Raw genomic sequence first — 17,473 nt, 5'->3', positions numbered from 1 at the left:
TGCTCAGAGAGCTTCCTACCAAGTTGCTTGTGCTACTTTTTGTAGTACCTGTAGGCTTTTGGATGTTTCTGATCAACAGAAGAGCGAGTCAGGAATGATTAGGGCGTTCTTTACCCATGAGACTGTTCAGGATGTGCTTGAAGCTGTGCTTGAAACCTGATAACTCAGTGCAAATTTTTGTATGTACCCAGAGTAATTTTTAAAATAGCATTTAATCCAGATTTATGTTAAGCTAATAAGCGATCTGTTCAAGAATATATCTATGACCAGTTTAAACTGGATATCCACTAAAGACTCCGCACCAAGTGGAAAATTGGAAAACTTGGGTTGAATTAGATTCAGTTTTGTGTACAGATAGACCCTGTTTTTTCTATCAGATAACCACGAACATAGCTTCATTTAGATGTATAGACCTATTTCACAGAAATAAATCTCTTAACTCTAGTAAATACTATGCAGAAAAATGTTCTTATCAGGATGGGATAGAAGGGTGTGTCTTCACCTGCTGACATGCCACTACCTTTTTTTCTTGTTGCTATGGACATATAACATATTTATGTTTACACACATACACTTGTATATCATCTACATACTTCTCCCCATGCCCTATGGGTAAGAGAGGTGCTAATGACAGAGCACCCTAAACAAAAGTAAGAATATACAAGTTGTATTTGAGTAAAAGCTATTTTGATACACTGGCAATAAATTACTGAGATGCTTTTGAAATGACCACCCCAGAGACTTCCTGGAGTGCATTGCATTAGCTCACTTGCAGCCAGGAACAGCTGTTTCCAGTTATCTTACTAATTAAGTAATTAGGCAACCAAGTTATACCCTTTGCTCTTGCTAATGTAAAGGCGTGCAAATGCGACTACCCCCTAAGATGGGCATGATTTTTTGGTGTCATCCAAACTTTATCCGAATGTACAGTTTATTACTTTACATTTAAGATGGCTGGAATTTGTGTGATGTAGAACCAAACCATAACATGATGAAGGGAGGCAGCAGAGAGGAGATTCCTCTGGCTTTACAGCTGAAATGGTTTCATTTGAACTGTAGCAAAGCTAAACCTGCTGGAAATCTCTCTGTTCCTGTTCAGTGGGATGGGAGCTTCAGCTGGGGCCTATAATCTCTACTTCAAATTTAAATCAGATGTGTTCTAGGGGAGAGTCGTTGCACGTAATCGATGCCATGTTTCTTGCCAAGGATTGAAGCAAATTAGAGGCTGGAGGGAAGAAATATTTAAAGACAGGTTTTAAAACAGCCATCAGAGCAGATTCTCAGATGACTCACAAGTATTTTTAAATCCTTTAGCTCCTTTTTACACTTTAGAGCCATGAAAGAGCAGCAGTTGACTTGAGCAAGGACGTGTGAGAAGCCCACGAACAGTGCAGATTTCCCTATTATATCTTGGAACTTCTTTTTGTTTATTCATTCCAGGCATAAATTATTACTAAGACTAAATAGTTCATAAGGGTCGAGCCTTACTATTTTTATGCCCGGAGCAGGAGGTGAAAGTGCGCACAGCCCCCTGCAGAGCTGGGTGATCGCACCCGCGGCTGCGGAACCTGCCCCGCAGCGGGGACCGCGGGTCTCCAGGGAATTCGTCTTTTGGGGGGAGAAGGGCATGAACCGTTCGGGGAGAGGGGGCGGCCGCTGCGCTCTCCCTGCGCCGGGGGCCGCTCGGTGGCCGTGACCGGGCGGCGGCGCTGGCGAGGCCCGGGGGGGGCCGCGCGTCACGGCGGGGGGCGGGCGGGGAGCCCCCGCTGCGGGGGCGTCGGGGCCGCGCCTGGGCAGCGGGCGGAGCCGCCGCCGCCTGCCGGAGCCGCTCCGCGCGTCGGAGGCTGCGCTGGGCTCCGCTGGGCTCGGCGCGGCTCCGCAGCAGCTGCCGGGGAGGGAGGCGGGCGCCGCCGCCCTGGCCGCGCCGATGGGTCTCCTCCTGCTCCTCTGGGCGTGTGCGGCCGCCGCCGGGGCAGGTGAGGGGCTGGGGCTGCGCGGCCGGTGTCCGCTCCTGCCGCCTCCCCGGGAGGAAAAGCGAAGGCTGGGGGAGCCGCTCGGCGTGCGTTGACGGCGGGCGGAAACTTTGCGGGGCGGTGGGTTGTAGCCGGGCGGAGCGGGGAGGCACCCCGCTGGGCATCCCTCGCTGCGTTGGTCTCCGCGGGGCGCAGCCTGGATGTCCCCAGCGGGGACCCCCGGGGACGAGCGAGGGAAAGTTTTCGGGAAGCGGAGTGTGCGCTGCGCCCCGCGGGGACGGGGCGCGGGTGGAGCTGGGTGGCCGCGCCGGGGTCCGGCCGAGCGCTGCGCGGTGCTGCCCGCGGTAGCGGGGAAGCCGCGTTACCGGCTGCGAGCGCGTTATTCCTGCCGGGGCTGTGCCCGCTGCCTTGTTTCTGCGGCGTTGCGCGACCTAAGTAGCGTTTCTTGTTCCTTGTGGAGGCTTTGTTCTCTGTCCTCTTGCCCCGGGTAACGCTCTGCCTTGGTGGAGCTCGTGAGGGGGGACGTTTCTCGATGGTGCTCGTAGCTATTCCCTAGGGGAATTACGCAGCACAATTATCCGAAGTGTAAAGGAGCCCATGTTTTACAATTACAATTATTCTTATGGTAATTATTACCTCCTCAAAATCTGTAGATCTTGAGAGGTGTGACATAAAACTAGCTGGAGGAAAAATACCACCTGTCCGTTTTGTAGTGGTGTTACTACTAATATCGCACACAGAAATATTGGAAATGGTCAGTAGGACCTGAAACTCCACTACCTGGAATTGTGAAGCCACTTGGAAAGTTCTTTGTGTGCAACAATTGCCGCTGAAGCTGTGAAAGAGCAAAATGCCTCTGCCAGAGCCTACTCTTTACCTTTTGAATGATTGCACATGGGTACGTGGGAATGACTTGGTTGTGTCGAGTGTGCTTTTACTGAAAGTTTTTTCCCGTCTCCAAATAACACGTTGCACATGTTGAGGAAATTATAAATGTGCTGCATTCGTTGCATGGCTGCACGTTAGCTAGATGGAGTGTGACATGGTTGCTGGTGCTGGGGTGTAGGTGATAAAGGCGTAAGCAGAGAATACAAGCTGTCAGAACTGTAAGGCAGAATTAATTTCTTTTTAGGGATTTCCTAGTGACATCATTCATAATTATATTGCTTAATCCTCTAATCTGCTGTAGAGCCTTCAGTTCACATTGGGCCAAATCCACCAAGTCCTGAGATGATTTCTGTTCCCACCCACCTGACCGAACCATTTGGAGTTTTGCTTGTGTGAGCCACTGATTTAAGGGGAACGGCCCAATTACTTTAAATAGGAATTAAAAGCAAAGTCAGTCAGGATCGGGCCCAAGCGTTGCACTGTTCTCCAGTGAGAGCAGATGGGTTGATGGTTAATTTTTACTTCAGAAAGAAATGCTATTTCCAGCCTCTTGTTCCCCTGAAGAGAGACAGTGTAAAATACTAGATGCAAGTGCGGTTGATATGCCTGTGGTATCTTTCTGATAGACTGAGAGACCACAAGGGAAAAGGAAACTTGGTTATCATACCAAAGCTGCTGATTTGTTGTTTATTAATTATTAATCAGGCTTTTGAGTGCTTGCTGCAGCTCCAAGAGACAGCACAGGAGAAGGACTAAGTATTTAAAGCAGTGTGTGCTCTTGCTAAACAGTTGCTGTGACATTAGAAATAGTCTCTGGTTTTGAAAGCGTTTTAAAAGCTGGAAGGGGGCACACTGAAGTTGTCACACAAAATCCTTCACTGGCATAAATCGAAGCCTGTGGAGCTGCGGTGATCTATACATGTTGAGCCTTGGGTGTTCAGGCTGGAATAAACAGCTTTAATAGAGCAGTGGAGCTACTGTGATTTATGGGAGTGCCTATACTTGCTAGATGTGGTTTCTCTCCTCATCCTGTTGATGTCTGTGGCAGAGCTTTCACTGACTTTTGTGGGGTCAGGATTTGTCTTACTGGACATAGTTTGTCCTTTGAGTTGAGCAAATTTGAGTCCCTACTTGACCTTCCTTCATATTAGTAGATTTTTGCTGATCTGGATAGATCTAACCTCTTTCAAATGAGGAACAGCATCACCGTTCTTGGCAGGGACAGCAGATACTGTCTTTTCTAATAGATAAGTTCACACAATTTACACTGTGCTGCTTTTCATCTGAATAAAAACCTTAGAAGAAAGAGTAAGTCCTCCTGATTGTCTTCCAAAGCAATCTTTGCTTTTATTTGTGCTTTTATTGTTTTGTTTTTGATTGTTTGGGTTTTTTTCCCCCAGCAAGGCCTCTCCCTATATATATATATGTGTGTGTGTGTGTTTGTGTCTGTAGTTTGTAGGTTGCAGCCCCTGCACTGGAAGAGTTGCTGTGGCTGGGAATCAAGAGGTAGATGAATTTTCTCCTGTTGCTCAGCTGGTCTGTCAGTGTGCACAGCATCAGTTGTGGTCCTTCAGTGCATGAGTGTCTAGGGCAGGTGAAGCCAAAGATGATACTAAAAGCCTGATGGTGCTGCTGATTATCTGGGAAGTTTTTACTTTTGAAGAAGTTTATCTTGGTTTATGTTCTGTAATGTTAGTTTTCTACAAAAAGGCATTTATGCCCACATCCTTATAAAGGCATTATGTGTGTATTCACTTGGATATGCCAGCACTCTTTGAGCTTTAGTTCTGCCAAGTGCCTCTAGATCTTAATTATCATTGTAGGGTAAGGTTTCTAGAGACCTCCTAAAGTTGTCTTTTCAGTATTTTTTTACTACTCTGCTCCTTATGCAGTAGTATCCTCTGCATTAGCACAATCCATTATTCCAACAAGTTTTAATACTTGAGTAAAGGAAAGGCGAAAGTGCTGTGGTACAGATGATTTATGCGTAGAATGCGTAACTTCTTGTTCATTCTGTACACCTCAGTAGTTTCTTTGAGCCTCCCCAAGAATAAAACTAGAATATTTGCTGCTTAACTGATCCAGAAGCACAGTCCTGGAATAACAAATGAATCAAGTTAGATCCGAACGTGAAGTCCACTCAGTGGCGGTCAGTCTGGATGTGCTTTACAGGTCATGTCCTTGCTCCGTGGAAGTTAGTGGGACTTTTACCATTGATTTCAGCTCCGTCAGGATTTCATTCTTGGAGCCTGTTAGTGAAAAATTTCCTTAGGAAGGTGCTTGCATCCCACAGGAGATATTTGACCTGTATCTCAGGCACACATTTCATGCCATACTTATGCCATGTTGAGAGAGATGTGATGGTCAGGCTGGTCTATTCCCATCATCATCCCTAGAGAAAGGAGATATATTTACTGAACTTGGTGTGCCATAACCATCGAGTTGCCCTGACCTTTTGAACAGAACAACTTCAAACTGCTTGAGTGTGTGTGTGTGTGTCTCTTGTCAATCCCATGAGGTCCCTACTAGTTCAAGGAGTGCCCAGTCTTTTCCCGGGCATAAACCATTTCTAAATTTTAGGTTTAGATTTGTGCTCCTCCAGCAGGTGCTCCTGCTGGTTCAGGTGAACGAATGCCTGCTATTTGTCGGTATGCTTTGGCACGCTGCACAGGCACCAGCTGTGCTGAAATACGGAGGTGCACTTCCCAAGAAAAATCAGTTCCGTGAGTCACCCAGGGCTCTTGGGTTACCGGGTGGCATCCTTTGCCCTGTTACCTTATTTCCCCCTGGGTCATTTTGACCAGTTGGGAAAACAGATTATGTTTAGACCAGGATCTGTTAGTCGGAGCTAGGTCTGAAATGTGAGAAGAATTTTGAGTCCTCATGTCTCCCTGGAAATCGTGTAGCCAATAGGTGAATGCTGCAAATCTCTTTCATCTTTTTGCATAGGTGGTTATGCTTTTATTTATTTATTACTCTGTAGCCTTATGAAGATACTGGATTAATGTATCAGTTTCAGAATGTTTTAACTTGTGTGTAGCAAGATCTGTGGAAAGGAAATAGTTTAAGTGAAAGAACTGGAAAAGAATATCTTCTCTTTTCTGCAGCAGAGGTGCTGTCGTGTAAGTAATTACTGTATACAATGTGTGAGTGTGAAGGTACTGGAAATGTCTGCACTACATACTCTCCTCCCTTCTTTTCATTACCTGATTTGAAATAAAAATTGATCTAACGCTGTGTCTCTCTTTCTCTGTGCCTCCAACAGCTGTAGGATTTGGAATGGATCCTGACTTACAAATTGATGTAATCACAGAACTGGATCTTGTGAATACAACCCTTGGGGTGACACAAGTGTCGGGACTACACAATGCCAGCAAAGCATTTTTATTCCAAGGTAAGATGAGCATCCTCATTTCTCTCATTTCACGTCTGCCTGCAAGAGCTCCTAAGAGCTTTGCTGCCTAGCTGCTTCCCTGTACTGCTGGTCTTACTTAATTGTCGCTTAGTTTCATTTTTATGTTTTGGAAATAGTCTTAGTTGCTTTCCTGAAATACATATGGCATTTTTTAGTGTGCTCTGAGGCACTTGAGGTTAGAGATCTTTACGGAAGTTTGTTTGGGTAGGTTTTCAACACTCCCCAATATTTGTTTGTAACTAAATACATCAAAGCATTTCCAAGGCGCGGTTGTATTCCTATGTATGTGATTGTATACATGCAGAGGCACAGCTGAAGCAGTGGAACTGTGACAAAGTATTTAATGTGTTGACACTGATTGGTAACATGTAGCAAGTCTTCCATCAGTTTGTCAAAACTGTTAAAGTGAGAAAATTGAACAGTATTGCATTGAACTGTCCAAGCTGAGTACCAGGTACAGAACAAGTCACTTGGATTTCTATTTTGTCATTCAGTATTCTAATATAAGGCTTGTGAAGTGTTTTAATTCTTTTATTTATGTATATTTTTTAAAGTGAGTGAAATTCTGGATGAATTAACAAGTCTTACCAGGGATTTAAGTCCAGATTGTGACACAATGTCCTACGGGGTGGAAGCACTGATTTGTTACAATATGCTTGTTAGGCAAGAAAGACATTTATATCAGTTGAGATTAACATGCACATTAAAGCACAGTTAGGAGCATTTTTATTGTGGAAACCTCCCATGTTTTTCCTTTACTGTGCTTTAGTCTGTGTTGAAGTGTGCTTGGTAGTGGTTTTGGTATCTGACCTCTGTAGCTGTTTTTAGAAGCAAATTACTACAATCTCATTTAGCTTTAGTTCTGGATCTGCAATGCTAACTGACTTTACTGTAAGTAATAAGAGAAGCAGGTCCATAATCTTAGTTTATTCTTTACCTGGCCAAGGCCAGTGTAGGAGCAAGAGCAGCGAGGCTTCTGGAGACCTTCTCAGAATTGGTTAGTTGTATTTCCAGTCTTTTGTGCTACATTGAGTAGCATAGTTTTCACTTGTTCCCAGATTAATGTCCATTAATTTATTCATTTAAAGATACAAATTGTTTTTCTTCCAATACCACAAATCCAGGTTTGTCTATTACGGACAAACAAATTCCTTAGAACCCTGCATTGACCTAAGTGACTTAAAATATGTTAGTATTTCCAGTTGCTGTTCTGTGCAGTTGGTCACAACCGCACTGATGAGCTGTGATGCTGAGTTTTCACATGCTGGTGGTCAGCGCTGCAGGGAGGAAGACCAAGATGTGTTTTTCAGCGCACTGATTGAAACCATTGATACTGAAAGGAGCTTTGAAAGACTAATGGTGAAGATGTTATGGATGTTCAGTTCTTTTTGCCTTGGGGGACCCCATCTATAGTTTACAAACTTGGAGAAGACGAGCGTTAAAAAGGTAGAGGTTGTGAAGTTCACACAAGTGGATAAATTGGAAGATGTTTGTGGGAAGCACTGAACAGAAATTCACTGTATGAAGTGGGTAAACAATTTGAAGTCTGTGGTTAGTAGTTATTATTGTTGTTATTATTATTATTTTAATTCCCACAATAGAAGTTGTTCTTGCAAATGCACACAGGAATAGCCCCATGCTTGGATATCACCTCTAGTATGAAACTTCTTGGAAGATGGCTTGGGAAAATTATTGTCTTCAGTTAAGCTCATCAGTCCTCAGGCTGGGAGAAAACTGGAGACCTTCAGTCTATTACTCCATCCTGGGAAAGGTCTGCGATGGGTCTTTTGCTGCTGCTGTCTGATGGGATGGAAATCCAAGGCTGCTTCGTTGGCTGCTTCCCTTCTTTTTCGTATCTGTTACTTGTTAAATGTCAGCAGTGTGTCGGCAGCTGTACGAGTTTTACTAACAGAAGTGACTTACTTTCCAACTACAGTCTGGCTGTGTGCCAGCTCCTTTGGCTGGAACCAAGAGATAAAGTCTTGATTGTTATCCTGCCGTAGTGTAAAACCGATATAGAACTTGGGGCAATGAATGGGCAACTGCTATGTCTAACAGAGATTCAAGCAGCCAACATGATGCTCCCAGAGGAGAGAATAGACTGGAAGTTAGTGCTTGGTTTTAAAATAACTGTATCCTCTTGGACCAGCTCTTCTAGTTTTTGAGATAGGATCCGTTCAGTGAAGCTTTGCTTAGACAAATTCTTACCATGAGTAGTTGATGCACACTGTGCCTTGCTGGGCAGGGGTGGAAGGACCTTTGTCACCGTGCAGGCTCATTGCTGAGCATGGAGCCACCTTAGAAGACGCTTCACTCCTGTGCCTTCATCACCAAGGATTTACTAGTTTAGGAAATGAGAAAAAGAGTTTGAGTTGGCATTGGGTTTCATAGGGACAGTTTTGCCCGTGCCTTTGGCAGTGTCCTTACAGCAGCGTAACAGGGCTCTGCGCTTCCACAAAGGTTTCCCCGCGGATCGTTTTCTGTCTTGTAAGATGTATTTATGGCTTTACTAGAGCTGTTCAAACTGCGAGTGTTCCTTTGTGTGCCTCTGGAAGTCTACATGGTTGAGGTAGAGAAATGGTAATTTTTCCCCAACTCAGACAGTTATGTGTGCTGCTGTAGTGAAAAAATGGATTGTTTTTCCTAAGTGAGATTCTTTTTGTCTTTGAAATGGAAAGGTTTTTAAATTTTGGGCATTATTTTGGTTGCATTTAGAGACAAAAAAAAGGAAGGAGAGAGGTGATGGGAAGTTAAGCACAAAATAAACTATTATTTTAAATTAGATTTTTGATCAGTGATGTTAACTCTCTTATAGTAAATTGCATACTATTCGTTACAAAGTTTCTGGGGAATGGGGTCATGATTTGATTTATCCCAGAGAAAATGTAGAAGGACTCATTTTCCCTGAAAAGGTAGCAATTTCAGTCCAACACAACCTCAGTGAAGCCAGTTACATATTCTGATTTTATAATGATATTGGTAGCAAGAGCTGAAACTCAGATTTCTGTGAGCAGTGGCTTTACTGGCAAAGAAACAAATTCAACTCAGTTGTGTGACTCAATTGTGTGACAGCATGATAGAAACAAAATGGGAATTGAGAGATGTGGGTTGCCTTTGGGTGAGCAAATCTGCTTCTAATTCAGAAAAGCATAGAAACCTATAATTAAGTGTTGTTATCTGAGTGGTCCTGTTGGGCATGGACTTCGATTATTAGAACATTTCAGCTGGATTTTTGATTGATCAGTTTTATTATTTGTGTGTTTCTACTCCATTCTCTCTGAAACGGAGATGAGGGAACCCAAAAAGCGGCGTAAACACTGAGAGTGTGAATTAGATGACATGTAGACATTTAACTCACAATTCTACAAACAGCCTGACTCTCCAGATTCCTAACATTATGGTGTCTTAATTACTTACCTTTAATTTATTTATACAAACGAGAGCGGGGTAAATAGGCTTTGCGTCCAGATGGGTTGTTTTAGCACAAAGAGACAAAGGAGGGCGAGTGGATTCTTGACTAGAGTGCTCTTGGGGAATGGGGCATCCAAGATCCTGGTGTCTGACCCCACATCTCCTTTCCTTCAACCAAGAGCCCAAAGAATTCAAGGAAACAGTTCTGAGGGCAGGTAGGTGATTTAATTCAGAGAAGTGTATTGAAAATATTGATCATCCACCTAATGTATTACAATAACATCTTAACCAATGTTGCATGAAAGACATCTGTAAATGGAATCTTATAAACATGACAAAATTATACTGAAATTCCTAGAATGGGTTTATAATACAAACTTGTAGTACATTAAGAAACACTGAGCCATGTCTAGCTTAGTGGAGCTCAGTCCTGTTCTGTTTCAGATTGCAGGGAAGCAGGGCTTATTTTGGCCATGTAAGTGGAAAGCTCAGCAGGATCTTGAGTTCTGTGGCAGAGAAAGGCTTTCACTATAAATAAGGCAAGAGGAGATGCTTAACTGATTGTCTTGTTTTTAACTACACTGAGCCCAAAGTTTAGCCTAGCTGTTACATTATCTGATTACCTTAACCAGTCTGACATTTATTCTGTGCTCAGTTCTCATTGGGGAAGTAAAAATTTATACCTTTTACAACCTGTCAGCCATGCCCATTTCTTTTTAATTCTTCTCTCAAAATCTCTTTTGAACTAACAGAGGCTCGAAGCCTTTACTTATAAAGCAGTTCCCCCAATAAGTTTATTAATGTTTTGCTGCTGCTTTTCCTAGCAATCTGGCAGTATTTTTCAACTTAATCTTTAAATTAGGAATGGCTTTTTATAATGGATAGCATGCAGGAAAATAAACCAGCAAGTACTTTTAAAAGTCAACCTATACGTAGTCCCTTTTTCCTTGACCGTTCCTTTACTTGCATTAAGCAACCACTGGATTTATAAGTGAAACTCCTGCCCCACAGCACAGAGTTTGGTCCTTCTTCCCACTTCATACCAGTGACTGCCGAGTTCTTTTCTGCACGGTCGTAGCTCCAACATGAGAGGTGAAAGAATAATGAGTATCTGCACAGAGAAAGGCAACGATTTTGTGAGAAAAGAGTGATTCTTGTTGGGTTTCTGAAACAAAAGGACTGTCCTGCTTCAGGGCAGGAGAGAGCAAAGCTGCAGTCCCAAGGGAAGTAGAGGTGCCTCCCAGCAGACTCATTTGAGCTTATTGATGATGTACATCCCTGTCTGTTGGTGTTTCCTCTCAGTATGTTATGGATCCTGATTTTTTTTGTTTTCTTAGACGCCTTCCTCCTTGACTTGCTAATTCCTCTCTTACAGAGTAGAGGTGTGTCCAGATCCCACTCTAGGAATCCAAGTCCTAAAAGCCAGCTTTTGCGGTACAAAGTCTAAGGGGTTTGATGTTGTTGTCAGGACTGGCCACATACCCTTTATATCAGGAATTTTAAGTGCGCTTCTGCTGGGATGGTCTTCAGGATACACTTTTACACCCCAGCTGTGGGGCAGCAGCTCAGCACCGAGGTGCGCTCGGTAAATTCAAAGGTGAGTTGGCCACTGCTTTCGTGAACATCTTCTCACCTGAGTCTTGGTGACCTGCGTGCAACAGCTGAGGTTTTAATCTACTTCAAGTGTTAAAGCTCAGTGTAATGTGCGGGGTGTGCGAGCTGCAGAGCCAAACTCAAGGCAGCAGATAAGGGCTGGATGAGGAAACTTGCAATTACCCTTCCTGGGGCGGACAGCAGGGAGGTCTGTGGTGAGTAGCAGAGATAAACATTAATTTTTAGAGTTCCAGGTGTTGGTCCCTCTTAACATGAGATAATGCAATGAGAGTCATTGCCTTCTGTGTGATCTCTCCTGATATGTTTATAGCAAATGTTAAGTATAAGCAGTATCGTTTTTACAGAGCAGAAGTCTCACTGTAGCAGAAAAATTAGCAAGGCGCAACATGGGTGGCTGGAAATCTTTGTACTACCGTTAGATGTTGTAAAAGAGGGTAGCTGTAGTACATTTTCCATGCCCTATGGTATCCGAATACCCTGTTTTGGTGGGAGGTTTAGGGGTGGCAGTGGTGCAGAACCTCTGGGCACACCTGGGTGCTGACGTCCCGCTCCACCATGCCCTTGGCAAAGCAGACGATGACCCTTACGCTCTTGGAAATGAAAGGAGCATTTATTTCTTTTTAAATATATTTTTTACTAAATATTGCCCACCACCTTCCTGTGCTCTCAGCTAAGCACCTGCTTAGCTGCTCACTTGTTGTTTTTCCAGCCTGATTAGTTTATTTTTCCCTTTTAAAAGATGCTTTTCCTGAGGTGTCACCAGCTCCCACCTCTCCTCACAGAGGTGCCAAACAGGTATCTCTTCATGGAAACTCTGCAGGCTCCTCAAACTTGTGAACTTTATTATTATTATTATTTCTAAAGAGAGTTTTTTTCCCTATTACCTGCCGTGTGGTGCAGGTCTGTGCTAGTTTCCACAAGGGTGGGCTAAATTTGGGGTCTTGCCCCATGTTGCCTATGGGGCACCAGTGAAATATCTGTGATGTGTGCTAATTTTTAACAAACGTTTTTGGAGGATGCAACCTGGATAATGTGCTTTTTTTGTTAGTGATTTAGAACCTTATTTTTGCTGTGCTCAGGTGGCTCATCTGTGAAGTTGAGGTACTAGTGCCCTTTCCTCTAACAACAGTGGTGTGAAAAGAATTCATTAATTTTTGTAGAGGTCTCAGATACCGTTCTGGAATAATTAACTTGGTTGTGGTCTGTTCTGTTTTCAGAGAAGGATTTGAATAGGGCAGATCTGCTGTTCAGGGTGAGCCTTGAACAATAAAAATAAAGCAAAAGTTCAGATCCTTGTTTGTTAAATAGGTATTTTTTTGCTCTTTGTTCTTTACTTTGTGCACCGACTGAGACAGGGGCCCTTTGGAAAGCTGGTGTAAGAAAGATGTTGGAACCTGGAGGGTCGAGCAAGGTTTTCCTGTGAGATTTTAACCATAACATCTGCCTAGCTGCTTTTTTTCTCTTTTAATATAGCTAATGTTTTAATGTGTTTTATATAAATATTTTTATATGTTTTGTATATATGTTGTTTTTTTTTTTTTGCAATGAAATCATTAGGCTAAGTGTGGTGTGTTGTGGGTTTTTTTGTTTGTTTATTTCATTTGTAAACCTGACCATTTTCAGACCAGAAGAATAATCTGGAGTTGGAATACAACGAGCTAGGAGGGGATGAGTGAGATGAATAATCTCCAGTGGGGGAAATTAAAGCTCACTTGAGACATAATTATTGAACAATGCTTTGAGGCTCTAAAGATACATAAACTACTGTTAACATTGTCAGTTCCCAGAAGTAGGTTTTAAAACACTCGTATATACCCATCCAGTGCTGGCTGTTTCCACTCCTGTTTAATATTTGACTTATGTTGGAAACTCGTCTAGGAGTAAAATTTATCCAGCATATTGATATGAAGGTATAACTTGTAAATCCTTGTGGAGCTGCTTGCTCCATATACTTTTGTTAAAATACGACTACTCCACCCAAAGTATAGACTAAAATAGAAATGTAGTCATATTAAATGATAGTGACCGACTTCTACTTTTCTTTCTTTTTTCTTTCCATCATGAATGTTGACATGCAGCCTTCTGTTACTTGACATTTTTTGGGTATCCCGTCATGTCTGTAATGATGAGGAAAGGATTCTGAGCACACATTGCTTCTGTCCTTGGCAGTTATTTTTGCTTTCCTGGGAGACAATAATTGTGCTGCTTGTCTGTCTTCATTGCCAGGGTGGTAAGTACAGAGGGGAAGAGGGATTAAGCACTTCAATATTCCTGTAGTATGCTGAAAGCCTCGAATGCTTTTGGCAACCTGTTGACAAAGTTCTGTAATGAAGATAAGCAGAAATAAAATAAAAGGTCTCTGCTCTTCAGTGGGCAGAGGGGGATGCAGAAATTAGTTTCTGATACTGCCGGTAAGCATAGCTTGCTTCCAAACCGCGTCAGCATCTTGGTCTTACAATGAAAGTAAATCAATTTAGATAAAAACATAACAGTTTGAGTTTCTTGTATCTTCATCAGAACAGAAAGACAACAAGAATTGTCTTTTTCCTGCAAAGGTTTTTGGCTAACTGGTACTCTTAAGTCGTATCATACTGCATGTAATCAGGTGTTATTAGCTGCTTCTTCAGTAAACGACTATTGAACTGGAGTAAGAATATAATTCTATAATATCTTATCAAATAGCACATGGGCTGGTCAGAGTTTTGGTGAAGCAGAATCAGTACTTGAGTTGTGCTGCCTTGAGGTGAGTCCCTGCACAGCGCTGAGCATCTCTGGGTGCAGAATCCTGTCCAAGTTCAGGTCAAGTCCCCGCGCCTGACCCTGCGGGTCTGGGTCACTGGACAGATTTTGGGGCAAAAGAGAGCAGAATCAGAGCGTTACTTGGTGCTTCTGAGTTAAAACTGCTTGAAACACAGTGGGAGGGAAAAGCAACACTGGAGAATTGAGTTCTCACTATAGGCAATGAATCAAAGCAGCCCATTATGGTTGGTTTTGACCCCAAGAGGGATCTCTTAATTTTCAAAACAATTTTAGTAGCAATGTGTTAATATCCACTTGATAAGAATATTTACATTCATCCTACTTGATTGTATTGCTCCTAAACAGAGCCGCATCTTCTGTCTGAAAAGTGGTGTTATTTGAAACTACTATCACACAAATTCAAACATGTAGAATGATTTTTTTTTTTTAAAGATTTTGTACCTTTAGAAAGTACACAAAGGCAGATATAATCAGACCCAATGCAAGAGCCAGGCATGGACCGTTTCCTGTGGTCAAAAACCCCGCTGGCTTGAACTACCTAGCAAGAATAAAAATTAGATGCTACTTGAGGCCTCAACCCACTTCTGTGCCAAATTCTAGATTAATCTTGCTACCTGCAGTGTGGGTGTATAAATGACACGAGGGGGACATTTTTTTTCTCTTATTTTTCATTTTTGCCACATAAATGGTGTGAAGTAATCATGTCACGCTGTGCTGGTTCATGGCGTTGTATCATGTGATTGCCTTTGCTTCTGTGGCCTTTTCAGTGATACAAAATGCAGAACATTGGGGTTTTTTTGAATAGAATGGACAAAAATATTATTATTGGCAACTGATGTCCACTAAACCATTCATCTAAATCAGTAGTTACATAGGTTGCATACCTGCTAAAAGAACAAAGTTGGTTCTGTAATTCTGACAACAGAGATCTGTGAATCACTATTTTGGAGCAGTAAATAGTGTAGCTGAGCACTGGTGTTTTAGCTTCCTAAAAAATCTTTTATTGCAGTCTGTCCCGTGTTCTCCCTCCTCATGTGATAACATTTCTTACATAGTTACAGCTGAGTTTCCTGTTGGTCCTCTGTGCTATAAATAGGAAAAAATACTATAGGATCTCTGCAGCTGCACAGATTATTTTACTGAGTGTGTCCTCCCCTTGTACACACGGGTGACTCCTCCCTCTGAAGCCGAGTTTTCCATTTGGCATCAGTGGGAACAGACACCTACAGTGGACAAGTTTGTGTTCTAAAGCTTAGTTCTGCCTTGTGCCCCCTCTTTTTCCTTTTCATTTTAATTTATCTTTTGTAAACTGGAAGGCAGCAAAGAGGCTCTGAGAGTGCATGTATAAAACTAGATCTCAGAGGTTAAATACTCATTGCTTCTGTGATGAAATACTGTCTACAGATGGCGTTCAGACCTGCCTCTGCTTCTCTCTTTTCGCTTTGGCTCATCATGCATAACAATGTTGAAATTTTAAAGCCTATTCTTGGGGACTGGGGAAAATAACAAAGCCAAGATGTGTGGGAGGAGAAGTGGGGTTTGTGTGTGTGTGTGTGTCGTGATTTTTCTTGGTCTGCGGAGGTCTTAACGGATGTTCATCATGCTGCTTGGGAAATGAACCAGCACAGCCTTAAAACATGATATTTGCAGAATGATTTGGTAAATGCCAATAATTTGCAAGCCTTACGTACTGCGCTTTACCTCAAGTCTTCCTTTTAAGGGAATCTACTGAGAAGTTGTGGTAGGAGGACCCTGTGCAGTATTAGTTACAGTCATCGTATTAGGGCAATGGTGGAAGTTTACGTTTACTTCATTGTAATTAATTATGAAGCCAGAACAAAATTAAAGTTCTTTTTTGTAATATCATTGCCCACACATTTAAAAGTCACGGTCCTCTGTGTTAGCCTTTTGTTCTCTGATGCTGGCGGTGCTTTTAATGTTTTTGATGTCTAGCGAGTACCAGCTTTGAGATTGGATATTCTCCCTTTCCAGCTTTATGCCATCCTAATTGTTTCAAAATGTAGTCATTAAAAAAAAAAGTCAACATTATTGCTGGTGTTATTGCTAATGGCAAGAAATGTAAAAAAGGGGGACACATGTGGCAGTTCTATTTAAATAAAAGCTTATTTTCAGAAACAAAGGCTTATGGAGCAAAAGGGAGCGCTTAGTACCCCAAGCACGTTTGCTGTTACGGATGAACCCACAGCAATGGATGCTATCAAAGTTGTCATATTTTATTCATGAGTTGTGGTATGCTTGGGTGAAATAAGAAAAGCAATGCTCCAAATCATAATTATGGTGTAAAAAGATAAACCAGTTATTATTGTGACATTTTTGAAAATTCTTAAATCCCTCAAATAATTTGTATAAAACTTGCAGGGAATGACTAAGTATGTTAGTTGTATTTATGATTCTTTGTTGGGGGGTTGTGTGGAACACTTCACAAACAGAATTTATACATATTTTGGGAGAATATATAAATGTGTGCTTATGTGTGTTCCAAGAAACAAAGACAACTAGAATATTGAATATAAACATAATTGTAAAGAGGCTGACAGCAGAAATTATACTTCAGTAGAGAAGGGCTTTGACAAATGTATTACGCCTCGTATTATTATCATGCAGTTAATAAATAAAACAGACACTCAGGATTTAATTTGCTTTAGCAATAACATGGAAGTGATTTTTTTCTAAGGGAAAGAAAACAGAAGGGAGAATTAGTTCATGAAACACATTTGTTTAATGTTTCTACAAATTATATACCGAGAATAAAGAGAAAACATAAGATTTTTAGCAATAAATGAGCTAAATGCTTTAAAAGTAATTAAAAAACTATTTAGTGTCAAGTCATTGGGAGTTTTTGAACCAGGAGAGCACTTCAGCACATGCTTGCTTTTACGGCTAATTTCTTTTCCTTTAGTTGGATTATTCATGTGATAAAAGGCTTTACTGGACTGGAAATTAAAACCTTTGTGTAGGTGTAGCCAGGTCTGTTTGTGGCCATAAGTAGCATTAGGCATTGTAACCTCTCTCTGCAAGTGACAAACCTGAGTCAGAGGTTTCTGTGTTGCTGAAACTTTCCTGTTAATGAACTATTTAAAGCTAGTATTTTGATTTACGTGTTTAAGAATACAGGTTTTCACCAGGGAGGCAAATTCTGATTTCTGTGTGGTCTTGCTGAAGTTAGAGTGGGATTTTCAACAGAGTCAAAATAATTTAGGCGTTCAGCTTCTTTCCTGCTTCAGTGGGATCTTGTGCTTATAATTGCTTTGAAAATCCAGGTTATGGGTTACTTGTTGACAGTATCTGTCATATTCATGTTAAACTTAGGAATACTGAAGCACTTCAGAAGTACTTGGTATTACTATCAGCAGCATTTATTATTACCTATGAAAAGGAAGAGTGCCAAATG

General features: G+C 42.0%; 1 protein-coding gene across 1 annotated transcript in view; it reads left to right on the top strand.

Annotated features, from left to right (window-relative positions):
* Positions 1 to 1,927: 1,927 nt before the first annotated feature.
* Positions 1,928 to 17,473, top strand: part of NELL1 (neural EGFL like 1) — a gene marked incomplete at both ends in the record, with an annotated part of 271,483 nt that continues 255,937 nt past the window's right edge. The window contains 2 exons of the mRNA XM_080346184.1: positions 1,928 to 1,976; positions 6,127 to 6,255. Of these exons, the coding sequence (XP_080202310.1) occupies positions 1,928 to 1,976; positions 6,127 to 6,255 (178 nt within the window). The remainder of the gene's footprint in view (positions 1,977 to 6,126; positions 6,256 to 17,473) is intronic.

This window comes from Nesoenas mayeri (assembly GCF_963082525.1).
Source record: "Nesoenas mayeri genome assembly, chromosome: 5".
In the NCBI taxonomy this organism is placed as follows: Eukaryota; Metazoa; Chordata; class Aves; order Columbiformes; family Columbidae; genus Nesoenas; species Nesoenas mayeri.
Note: the sequence above shows the minus strand (reverse complement) of the source record. Positions and strands in the feature narration are given on the sequence as shown.